Below are 13,353 nucleotides of genomic sequence, written 5' to 3'. Positions count from 1 at the left end.
CAATTTTTTTGTCATCACTAATTGTTGGTCGACCAGATCGTTTGGCATCTTGAACACTACCTGATGCTTCAAACTTCCGAAGAAGCTCCCTCAAATAAACCCTCGATATAGGGCGATCGGGGTACCTCTCATTAAGCAGTCGTTCCGCTGCATGGAAATTGTTTCTACATTCACCAATTATTAAGATAGCTGCTACTTTGTCGGCTACAGTACGTACCATTTTGCCTATGTAAACACTTAAACGTCTCGTTAAACAATAGCTTAGGTAAATTTTCAAGGTATAATCACTTTTGACAAGTAGATAATTCAAACACGTCAACCTTTTTGACAATGAACCAGAGGCGTACTTTAAAATCTTTATTAATTAAATGCGAAACAATAATTTTCGTATTTCTTCAATTTATCAATCAAAATCAGCCGAACCCAAACAAAATTGGTATGACTGAATAGGTATTTTCAATACCTTTCAAACGAGCTATCACTTGCCATAGGGTCCTATTTAAAATTTTTGGTCACAGTGGCCTTGTGACGTCATTTATGACTATTGCGTCACCTGTTATGACCAGTTAAGAAGCCTACATCCGTTTATTTCCACCCTCCAATTTTCATTATTATAAGTATACCCGTTCCAAAGATACGAGGGGGGGAGGGGACTTTTGACTAGCACTGTATAAAGAATTCTGGGAGGAAATGTACTTCAGCTCAAACAATAGTATTACACTTTGAGAAAGCACAGAAGTGGCTGAAATTTTTGGAAATGAAGCTTATCGGCTCTCACTTCTTCAGCTTCATACAAAAACAAATTGTGGAAAACTTCCAGAGAAAAAAAGAGAGCAATTGAGTTTTAATTAAATTTTTCACAAAGTTCATGTAGAGAACTCAATTCCAGACGCGAACTTGAAGAAAAAACCCTCCCGAAATAACCACTATCACATGTACATTGAATTACACGTGAGAAAAATACTTCCAAAACAACTACTTTCAAATGAACATCACATTTTTCTATTCAGTTTGAACTGCAAACATTGCTATGGCTGGGATCAAATCAAATAATCGTATGAATATCTCCACGTACCGTCATCATGACATGAGTAGATTTTTCTCATACATCACATAAAGTCGTGATGTTATGACGTGATGTTATAATGGTAGTAGCGGCAAAATTGCCGCTACTACCATTATAACGATCATTGACTATGTATTTAGCAATTTAGATAATGATAAAATCCAGTGTTCGGTAGATTCACCTGGTTTCTCCGACCACGAGGGGGTTCAAGTCACAATATTGATTGACTCAGTTATGAAAACTAGGAAATTCAAGTATGGACGATTCTTCAACTCTCGGAATTATGATAGATTCTACCACGGATGTCTTCATGCTGATTGGAATTTTATATTAGAAGTGCAAAATGAACCCCTTTCTGTTTTATATTCCAAATAAAAAACATTTTTGATGAATATTTTCCTTATCAAAGAATTAAACTGAAAAAAAAAAAGAAACACTGGATTACAAAGGGCATACATGTTTCCGCGAGAAATATGGAATCACTTAATTATATAAAAAAAATCACGGATAGTATATATTTTCATACCTATGTTGAAAAGTATAGAACTACTTATAGAAGAGTAATTGAATGCTCAAAAAATATCTACTATCAAAGCAGAATTTTGCAAGCAAGCAATAAATCAAAAGTGATGTGGTCCATGATTAATGATTTTAGAGGAAACAAAGGAAAGATCAACTTGATATACCAATAAACGCAAACATGCTGAAAAATTACTATTGCTCTATAGTAGGAAAATTAACAAAAAACATACCAAGTTCTCTTAATCCGCTGACTAATTTAGAGAACATATGGATCGCTGATAACTTTATTTTACACCCTACTGATGCAAATGAGCTTAAAACAATAATTCAATCCTTTAGAAATAAAAAGGCCGCGGGAATAGACGAAATTTCAATTATTATTTTTGCTAACCTTCCTGATACCACATTAAATACTCTAGCGTTCGTAATAAACTCATCCTTCAAGACCGGAACATTCCCTTCCTGCCTAAAAAAATCAATAGTTATTGCAAAAAGGTGGTGATCTCAGTGATCCTTCAAACTTGCGTCCTATATGTCTCATTCCCACTCTAGGCAAGCTAATACAGAAACTGGTTAAATTAAGATTGACAATTTTTTAAATAATAGTGTCATAAGCAACAACCAGTTCGGCTTTCAATCAAAAAAGAACACCCATGATGCTATCTTTTCTTTGTTATATGACGTTTATGGAAATATCAATAAAAAAGAGTCATCAGCAGCAGTGTTCTGTGACTTTTTCTAATATGGGGACTCTGCAACATCATTCACCACAGTAAATGATGAATTTAAACTTGGCCGTAATAGCTCAGGAGCACCAAATGGTGATAAACGACAGCCTAGGTAGCAACTGTCCGCGCCTTGGGTGCCGCGATTGCTCACGTTAGACTAAAAACTTGTTCGAATGAACATTTCCAACGCTCTGTTGGAGCAGTTAAGGTGCAGTAGATCCAAGTTTTGGCGCCGATTGATTACTGTAGATGAAACTTGAATACACCGTTATACGCACGAAACACTGGACTGCAAACGGGTAACGGACTGCAAATAGCAAAAACTGTTTTGTCGGCTGGGAAAGTGATGGCGAATGTTTTTGGTATAGTTATTAATTCATTTCAATCGATTATCTCCAAAAACGAAAAACCATTACAGGAGAATACTACGTATCATTAGTTGACATGCTGAGGGCAGAACTAGCGGAAAAACAGTCACATTTGCAGAAAAAGAAAATCATGTTTCACCAAGACAATGCATCAACTCACACCTCAGCGATTGTCATGGCGAAAATCCACGAATTACGGTTTTAAACTGCTTGAACATCCGCCTCACTCACCATTTCTGGCCCCAAGCGTCTTCTTTTTATTTCCTCGTCTGAAAATTACGCTCGAAGAATAGATATTTCTTTCAAATGAAGAGGCAATCACCTTCATAAACAATTATTTTTCAGAGAAGCAGAGAAGAATACCTAGTGCTATTTGGACGGGTTGCAGATATGGGAGCATCTCTGGGAAAAGTGTGTATGGTTCAAAAAAACTGAAAAGATGTCTTGTATTTCCGTTGGGTCGAAAACCTTTCTGAGCACCCTCGTAAACCCTCTTGTATTTCCGTTGGGTCGAAAACCTTTCTGAGCACCCTCGTAAACTTCATCATTGATAAAAATCTTTTATAAAATGTTCATCGTGGTATATTCCGCCACGATAATTCTATAACTGAATAGTAACTGAACAATCCAGAATTAATATTCTCGTAAAGAACGGTTCAACATTTTCCATTCAGCAGAAAGATCCTCTGTTCAACTTTCAACGCTTTTGGTAAATTCTTGTAGAAAATCATCATTCTGTGATGAATGGACAGAAACTTCCTCTCGATTAAACACCCACCCATATTTTCCACTAGATTCATTACAAAGTATTCATTATATTCCCATTGAATTTCCCTCCGAAGCCAATGCAAAAAGAAACGGAATCCGTGGAAAATTGAATTTCCTGCACTGAATGCGTTCATTTGAATTTTAACCGTCTCCATTCAATGGCAAAATGAAAATAAAAGTTCGTTACTATTCCAGGCGGAGACGGCATTAATGTACGACGCCGTTCACTTGTTTGCCAAAGCACTGCACGACCTGGATACCAGCCAACAAATTGACATCAAGCCTCTCAGTTGCGATGCGGTTGACTTCTGGCCGCATGGATACAGCCTCATCAATTATATGAAAGTTGTAAGTATTAGTTTCTGATCACGAGCATTGAGACGTAAACGTGTCCCTTGAAGCGTAGCTTGGAAATCCACAGAACATCAAAAGGACGAGGAAGAGTAGAGTACAGTAGAGTAGTGTACTTTTTTGACCATTTCACTTTTTTTTATGACTAATCGGGTGTCGTTGCACAGCCGTGGTTAATTCAAATTACGGAGCGATTCGACCTTCAATTGTAAATTATGTGGTGGCGTGTTGGATAATTCGCAGCTTGCAAATTGTATCTACGCTCGATGGATACATAATGATAGTGGCCGAAACTGTTTAGGCAGTGAGAGAAGGCTCATTGTGTGTATGAGAGAGAGAAAGAGTGGAGGCCGGCTTTGTTCTCATTTCTACTCCGTGTTGTTTACTGAATGAGAAGTGACACCGGTAGACGCCTGGCGGGAATAAACTGATCTATGATTAGGGTTGAAAATTAATAAATTACTAAAATGACTCCTAAAAATGGTGATAGAAAGGTAAAAAATTGAGGGACATATGTATTTTTCAATGCTACAGCATAAAAAATGAAAACAAAACTTTTTATTTTAAATGTTTGGGCTGGAACAGCCTTATCACTTTGGGGATATGAAAAATAGGATGAAACCTATTTTCAGATCTACCGAATATACATATAAAATTTTATGAAAATCGGTTAAGCCGTTTCCGAGGAGTATATGGTAACTAACACTTTCAGAAATTAAGGACCCTGTCACATCAATATATTCCTCAATGTTATAAAAACAGTGGTGAAGAAGAAACTTTCATAAGAGTGGATTTACATTTTTCAAGGCTCAGTGACTTCAGAGACAGTGAAGATGATTATACAAATCTAAGTTAAGTGATTTTTTTTTACTCATTGTTAATTTATGTCTGGGCAGGTTTAATAAACTTCTGGATCTCGTTCCATATGCATGAATATGACAGTGTATGTCAAATTCATCAAAGTTTTCATGAATCTCTAGTGAAACTTCATAGATATATAATGTTGGAAGTGGCATAATGCAAAGTTGACCACAGTATTCAATCGTCTAAGAACAAACAAAACAGTAGAAAGTTTGCTAGTCACAGCTTCAATATGATCAGACCAGCTCAATCCTTCATCATTAACGGATCCTAGAAAATTCATACTTTTTGTTGGATGAATTTGGCTTGGTAGATACAATTATATTTTGAGCTTTATTTCCATTCAAAGTCAGCGTATTAGCAGCAAACCAATTATGTGCTAATGTTTCGCTATCTCGCGTCATTACTTTTAAGCTGATTGAGTCTTTGCTAGAACATAATGAAGTGGTATCATCTGCAAACAAAGTACATCTTGCTGGTTTTATAAAACTGCATAGAACATTAATATACATCCAGAATAATAGTGGTCCTCAAACGGAGCCCTGAGGAACGTCATGGTTCATTTCTTTCAGGTCTGACTTTATGTTGTTCACTTCAACATATTGATACCTATCCGTGAGATAAGTCTGGACGAACTTGAGTGCTACGGCCCGGACACCATAGTAACTCAATCAATCAATCAAAGTAGTATGCGATACACAATCAAAAGCCTTTGTAAAGTCACATAGAGTCAAAGAAGAGTTATTTCCCTTATCAATACCTTCGACTACGTTGGACACTAGATTGTAGACTGCTTAAGTAGTAGACCTATTACTCAGAAAACTGTTGGAGTAGAACCGTTTTTCGAAGTAAGAATGAAAAAGATTTTTCAAAAGTATCTCAATTACTACACCAGTTATAGATATTCTGCTAAATGGGCGGTAATTATCAGGTGGAGATTTACAACATCTTTCAAAAAAGGTATCACTTTATAAATTTCAAAAACCATCAGGAAATATTCCCTTTAGATAAATTTCGTTAATTAATGACGATAGTTTCTCTTAACAAGTTGTTTTTATCGCCTGAAAGAAATCAATGAATTTTTATAAGTGTTTTTATTTTTAATGTGTCATATGTTTTTGGAAAAAACTGTTTAGCATTCACTTCTATATTCATAATTAAGTTCAAAATTAATCCTCCATAAAGAGTATAGATTATGCACAGAAGTTACTTTCATATACAAACTGAAAGAAAAAACCCTTCCGAAATAACTAATTCCACATGAGCATTGAACTGCATAAAAAGAAAGGTACTTTCAAAACTACTATTTTCATACGAAAATAATTTTTTCTATTCAATTCGTAGTTCAAACAACCGTTATGGAATTAAATAAATTGCTGGAAACAGACAGTTTTCATTCCTCATTCCCCATTATCCTAACCATCAATTTCATTCTCTATTCCTCTCTAAATAATTTTTAACGAATAGACATAAATCAGCATGAATCAAAAATCAACCATATATTTACGATATATAATAATTAGTTTTTGAAGATATCAACAAATCACTCAGAAATCACTGGAGAAATCGACGTAATCTCCTCCCGAGTTTCGAGCGTGAAAAATACATATTTCCTTTTCTTCTGTTCATTATCCTCAAATTTACAACCAGCTTTCCACAAATCTGGCGGGCTTTCTACGAGCAAGAGATGATATTAACAGATAATCAGGATTGGTTCCAGCCAGCCATATATTCTCGAAGGTGGTATTATCTGGGAGAGCTGTTGGAAAAGAAAATTCCAATCGAAATAAATTCCTTTTATGGGATGATGGTTGAAGGCAGATAAAATGTGAAACAAAAAACCAATAATGTTGTTGCTTATGGAGTTTTTGGATAAGTAGGATAATATTTGTGTAAGGTCCCTTGTTCAGTTTCAATTTATTGCTTGATTATATATAGTATAGTATAGTTATAATTTCACGCACTAATTCCGCAAAACGAACAAAATTACTTGGAATACAAACAGGGTGCATCAAGAAAAGACTTTTGATATTCCGGGATGACGAAGAGGATTGAAATATTTTGCACTATCTGGATGCTGGAAAAACGTACCCTTCCGGTGTGAACAACATCATTCCTAAGAAGTAATGACGCGGCAAACTCCGATAGATCTGGTCATCAGAACTCTCGAAAAAAAACAAAGTTGCTGTCACAAATAATGTTGCCGTTGGGATCATACTCTTTTGGAGTAATGAAGTGGTTGGGTTAGATCTTAAGTGAGTGGGTATATTCGACCCTCCACCGCAACCCGCAAGAGTTTATTGTGACTCACACCCATTCACACTCGACCAAATAAACACAGCTTCTCAACGAAGCCGATTTGTTTGTATGGTGAGTGGTCTTTCAGCTCAGATGGTAAGAGTACGGCTCTGCCGAGGTAGATCTAGAAGGATATCCATGGCCGCTGACGGTGTGGTACTGATGGCACCACTGATGGCCAGAGAAGCTTGTCTCTGTAAGCTAGAGAGCTTCGCCTGAGCCGTTTTCTGTAAAGCCTTCGGCCACCAGGCAATTGCACCATAAGTGATCATTGGTCTGACAATCATCACATAAATCCAATGGATTTGTTTGCGACCTAAACCCCAAGTTTTACCACAAATCCTTCGGCATGTACACAGAAAATGTATGGCTTTGTGTAAAACTTTTTCCAAGTGAGCGTTCCAGGTGAGTCTTTTATCAAGGACAATGGCAAGATGTTTCATCTCCGTTCGAAATGGAATGACCTCACCATTGAGGGAAAGTGGCGTTAGATCGTCCAATTTCCTTCTCCTGGTGAAGGGGATTATCACAGTTTTGCTGGGGTTGACAGACATTTGCTCCCTCAGGCAACAACTGTGAACAACGTCCAACATGCTTTGGAGGATATTACAAGCTACTCTTCTCGACGTGGACCTTGCCAAGATGACAAGTTCGTCTGCATAAGCTTGCGGATCTACTTTTCTTCTGTCGAGGGCATCAAGCAGACTATCCACCAAAGCGACCATAGATGGGGAGATAGTAAAGTGGACTCGAGGGGAGCTATAGCAACTTGATTTAAAAATCGTCCGTTTCACGGTTGTATTTCCCCGACAACATTAAGGCTGCGGACTTTTGATTTTGGAGTGTCTACATGACAGAATGGTTTCAAGTGGAGCCTGTTGAGTAATTAGGAGTTTGGATCGTCTCCCCTGCATAGCTCGTAACCATGGACGAGTAGAGGTCGAAGAATTTTTCTTCAAGGCAGCTACTCGAGCGGACGATGAACTTAGCTTGTAGTTCGGCACTGGAAGGAATGGATAGAACTTCGATAGCGATATGAAACCCATTCAACGAAAACATTACCTGCTAGAGATCAGTTTTCTTCATGAGGATGTGCCAATGCACCAGGTTATTTTCAAGAATATGGAGGACCTTGGCTCTTCAAAGAACTTGACTTTTCTCAGCTCAAGTGAGGGAATTGTTTTTGATATATTGTTTTGAAAATAGCAAAAGTAATATCACTCTTAGCACAATAAACTCATGAATAGAATATCAAGAAATGTTAACTGTTTTCTTTTTGAAGTTAGTAGTAACTGAAAATGTGGACAAAACTTTGGTGTCGGATAGATCAGGAGTATATAAGCTGACTTGTGGCTCTTATCCAATACTGTATATTGGCCAAACAGGAAGAACATTTTTCCAACGAATTAAAGAACATATGAGTAGTTTTGTAAATAGAAAGACCAATTCCGCATTTGCAAACCATCTTTTAGCAGAAGAACATGAGTTCAATCATGAGTACGAGGTGTTACATTTAGAAGAAAAGAGTTTGAAACTTAATCTTCTAGAATGTTTAGAAATCAATAGATTCAGGAATTCGGGTAATTTACTGAATGATCAATTAGAACTCAATAACTCTCCGTTACTGAATATATTTTTTCAAATGTGAAAATGGTACATAAGTGCAGGTAATTTAATTCGTTAGAAACTCAGGTAAAATATTAGCTACTTAAAATCCAGGTACTTCGTTTACAGGTACTTTGATTTCAGGTACTCCATAAACTATATATATATTTAGTATGGAATGTGTAGAATTAGTTGAAAGACACGCCAGATGAAGCCATTGTATGGCGAAACACGTGTTGCGTTTTTGTAAAACAATTTAGTGAAAATCTCACAATAAAGTGTTTTTGGAATACGTTAGTGGTGAATGCAATAAGACTAGCGACATCTATGTTTTAGACCCGAGACTGTTCAGCCAACAAACTAGTATATTTCTTTGTTGATGATTATTGAACGCAATAATTGTACATGATATTTCGGAAAAATGATAACCTTCCGTCATCGTATTGTTTCAGGTGGAGATGAAGGGCTTAACAGGTGTTATCAAATTTGACCATCAAGGTTTCAGGAGCGACTTCGTCCTGGAGATCATCGAGTTGAGTCGCGAAGGGCTCAAGAAAATCGGCACTTGGAATTCGACAGAAGGGGTCAATTTCACTAGGACCTACGGTGAAGCTTACACGCAAATCGTGGAGATAATCCAAAATAAGACCTTCATTGTTACAACACTTCTGGTAAGCAACAACAAATACTATAAAGAGCTGTAGAAGATGTAACTCGTCTGTAGTGTGTACATGGAGATTTGATTCAGTATAAATATTGTAACTGAACTGACAATGCCGAGACAATGCCGAGATTATTTTTTATTGAAAATGTTTTGGTTTGAGTAGAACTCAAACTGCAAAATTTCAAAGAGTGCTCATTTCGATAAATTTAAATGAGTAGTAACTGAAATATTGTGGTTCAAAGTTGGCTCATAAAAATGGACAAAACTTTTGAGACCAATATTTTCATTTGACATTTTTAACGTATAGGTCGTTATGGAAAAGAAGTGGCTGACAATGTATTGATTTTCATATAAAAACATGTTCTTTGAATACTGAATTTGACGTGTTTCACAATTTTTTCACAGTCTCAATATCAAAAGAGTCATTCAGGGTGACCAGCTTTTCATCAATCTTTTCAAAATGTGAAGTTCTACGTGAAAATTATAATCGATCTCAACTTCAGCACTTTGCAAACAAGAAAATCCATCCCAAATGGGGTCTTCATTTATTCAGTGCAATCCACAATCAAGAGATTTCCCGAGGGAAATAAAAACGCTTTTTTCGCTATGACTCACAACATAAACAAGTCTGCAAGGCCTTCTCCCAATTTGCATGCATACTCTTGCATAAAATTAGCTTGATTTCGAAAGCTTCAAACTCTTGTTTGCTCTGACTCGATTCTCGTTCGTTGGAAATCCGACGGAAATCGTTTGCTGAAGTGATGAGATTATCAGTTTAGTCAACTATCTCTATTAGTTTTATTTATTCAGATTTGCGAAGTTTCAGCTTACATTATGAATATCACAAGCTTTTATTCAACTGGTTTGTATGTATGTACGTGTATATCAAATCTTGGAAATGAATTTTGAAGCAGCTATGATGCTCGATTGGCTAAGTGACGTCATTCACTGAGATATTATTATAGTAGAGTGATAAAACGGACGAAACTTTTGAAACAACCTATATTTTCATTTGACATTTTTGACGTATACAGCGTGACTCACGGTCGATGGTAGGTTAGACGTTTCTGGAAAACGCAAAGCATGATTTTTCTGAAAATTTCACTTCTCACACTTCCTTACCTGTTGTATCGATCTAAAATATTTTCAGCATTGCGGCGGTGCCACTTCTTTGAAAAAAGTCCTAGCAATTATTTTTTTAATGGAACACCCCGTATAATCATACATTTTTAGAATCGCTCTAGTAATTTAATACTTTTTTGTTGATAATGTCCTATACCTACCTATCTCTATCTGTTTTCGAGATAAAAAAATAAATTGTGCTAAATATGGTCCAAAACATAGCCTTAATTGAAATTAAGTACATCAATTCATGAAAAGTTGATATTTTGATGATAGTTTGGACAAACTCGTAATACCAATTTCCAGGGCCGTAATTTAAAAGGGAATATTTCACCCAATTATAATCGAATATTATCAAAAAATCCCGAAATATAAAATTGAATTTAATTTCTCAGTATGAAGTGAACGTCTACCATACAAAAACTACAACAAAAAATTAAGGTCCGCATTTAAAAATTCAAAGATGGGGGTGGCCCAAGTCAGATGACACCCTGTATAGAAGATTCATGGATATATTCTGAGAGCCCACATCAAGTGCCAATAGGAAACTGAATCAGAATCAGAATATGCTTTATTGTCGAAAGAATACAATTCTTGTTGACAAAGTCAGTTGTCGTACATGGATGTATGTTAAAATATAGTTAAAATAACACTTACAGATGTATAAACACAGGATCTGATCAAATTAGAGTAAATAATGGTACATATATATATATATATATATATATATATTATATATATATATATATATATATATATATATACACCCATCCATACATACATATTCACATAATTGAACCTCAGCAATGACAGATATGGATAATGAGTTCATTCAGATAATTTGGCTATAAAAAAATTCATCCAAGCTACGATTCTCCAGGTAAGATCTAAACCACTGCAGGCTAATTCCTCTGAAACCATAATAATCAAGTTTGTCTAACAGAATTTGGTGATTAACGCAATCAAAGGCCTTGGTTAGGTCGCGAAATACTGCCGCGGTTGATTGCCCTTCATTAATTCGTTTGTAGACTTTGGTCATTAGCGCCAATATGGCATCATTCGTATTCTTGCGTTTTTGAAATCCGAATTGATCCTCGCTTATTATGTTGTTTCGGCATAAAAACCTTAGCAACCTTTCCTGCACCAATTTCTCGATTATTTTGGCCAGGGTGGGAATTAGAGTTATAGGCCTAAAGCTCGATGGGTCGCTACTGTTCCCACCTTTATGAATTGGGACTACAATGGAAATTTTTAAAAACTCTGGGAAGAGGCCCAGATTGAAGGATCGGTTGACAGATTTTCAATATGTCTGCAAATAAAGAAGATATAGGCAAAAAAATAATTTGGGATTTTTTTGGTTTTTCCTGTATATCTTCAGAACAAAAAGAGCTATATTCGATTTCTTTACATGATTGAATAGGTCTCTAAAATACGTAAATTTGCTATAATTTAACCGACACTCTTTCTCTTATCGTTTACGAGATCCCCGTGTACAGAAACGAATTTGAATAGCCCTGTATCTTGGCACAATCATGTTGTTGGAATTGCAAAGGGAGCTTGGAACACTGTTCCGAACCAGAAAACTGTACACATCTCAGCTCAGCTCCAAAGAAGCTCAAATCAGAGCTTCTTTGGAGCTGGAGCTGGTTCTCATGTATGGAGCTCTGTCCCCAAACATACCCTGAGATTGCTGGATTCCTTCCAGAAAAGAACCATCCAACTGATTGGAGACGCGAACATTTCTTGCAACCTGTTTAGTCTGGAACATCGAAGAAAGGTTGGGAATTTGTCCCGCTTCTATAGATACTCCCACGGGAAGTGTTCAAGTGGCACATTTGATTCCACCAAGAGCGGTACATATCATAAATACGCGACGGACTGTGGCTGCTCATCGTTTTGAGGTCCAACTCAGTACACCTCGAACTCCAGTGTTCGAAAACTCTTCCATTTGTAGAACTGCGATTATGTGGAATAAACTTTCCGGGAAAGTATTTCCAAATGGATTTAATCTCTAGCGATTCAATTCCAATGTGATCCGCTACTTCAGCACAGGCACCGCTCTTAGAGCTCCTTCAGGATTTTTCTGTAATGCTTGTGTTTTGTCCCTAAAAAAATCAGATCTTTCAATTCCTCCAAGTTCTTTTTTGAAATAAGAAAACAACAACGCTGAATCATTTTCAGAGAAACACCGATATCTTATTGGGCCTCCCCTTTAATGTTAAAGTTTCAGAGTTATTTGCTTGTGGCTGGGGGGTGAAGTCGAAAATGCCGAAATAGTGTGTCCTCCTTCATTGAAATTCAACAAGACCCAGCTATTTTCAAAAATTTCAACACAGGTTCTACTAAGCGCTTTATATCGTTTTCCTTTGGCCACCCTGTTCATCGTGGAAGAAAATTTGTGGTATATCGTTGCCTCTGGGGTTTCCTTGAATGGGAACAATAAAAAATATTCCACCCGCGCGACATTTTTCGTTCTCGAATCAACCGTTCTTTTGTTCTCCGTGCCTACAACAAAAATCGTCCCGCAGCTCTTGTTCAATGTTTTTACGGCCATAGCCTCCTTCAACATCGTATTCAATTTTCAGAGCTCCCCCTACGTGATGCGGAAAGAGGCGAGCGAGAAACTAACCGGCAACGCGCAGTTTGAGGGATACGCAGTCGATTTGATCCACGAAATATCCAGAGTGCTGGGATTCAATTACACGATCAGGCTTGTACCGATGGTCGATACGGCTCGCTTAATAGAGAGACAAAGGAGTGGGACGGACTCATCAGGGAGTTGTTGGACCAGAGAGCAGACCTCGCCATCGCTGATTTGACTATCACTTACGACAGGTAGTAGGGGTAGATATTTGGCTGTTGTTGAAAATGACATCAAGAAGTGATTCGGAAATCACAAGTGATGAAATTGTTCTATCAGATTTAAAATTATTGCGGAAACTATATTCAAAACATTTTCTGTTTGAAAAATATGGAACTTCTCCATCTTGTTCATCACTT

At 36.9% G+C, this 13,353-nt stretch overlaps 1 protein-coding gene across 1 annotated transcript in view; it reads left to right on the top strand.

Annotated features, from left to right (window-relative positions):
• The window catches only part of LOC111508294 (Kainate-type ionotropic glutamate receptor subunit 1D), a 74,505-nt gene that overhangs the window by 38,702 nt on the left and 22,450 nt on the right, over nt 1–13,353 (top strand). The window contains 4 exon segments of the mRNA XM_074174766.1: nt 3,648–3,800; nt 9,020–9,238; nt 12,939–13,071; nt 13,074–13,188. Coding sequence (XP_074030867.1) covers nt 3,648–3,800; nt 9,020–9,238; nt 12,939–13,071; nt 13,074–13,188 — 620 coding nt within the window.

The sequence above is a fragment of the Leptinotarsa decemlineata genome, unplaced genomic scaffold (assembly GCF_025532065.1).
Source record: "Leptinotarsa decemlineata unplaced genomic scaffold, Ldec_3_MD MMD2_tig00000882_RagTag_RagTag, whole genome shotgun sequence".
NCBI classification, from domain to species: Eukaryota; Metazoa; Arthropoda; class Insecta; order Coleoptera; family Chrysomelidae; genus Leptinotarsa; species Leptinotarsa decemlineata.
This window is presented reverse-complemented; position numbering and strand designations above follow the sequence as displayed.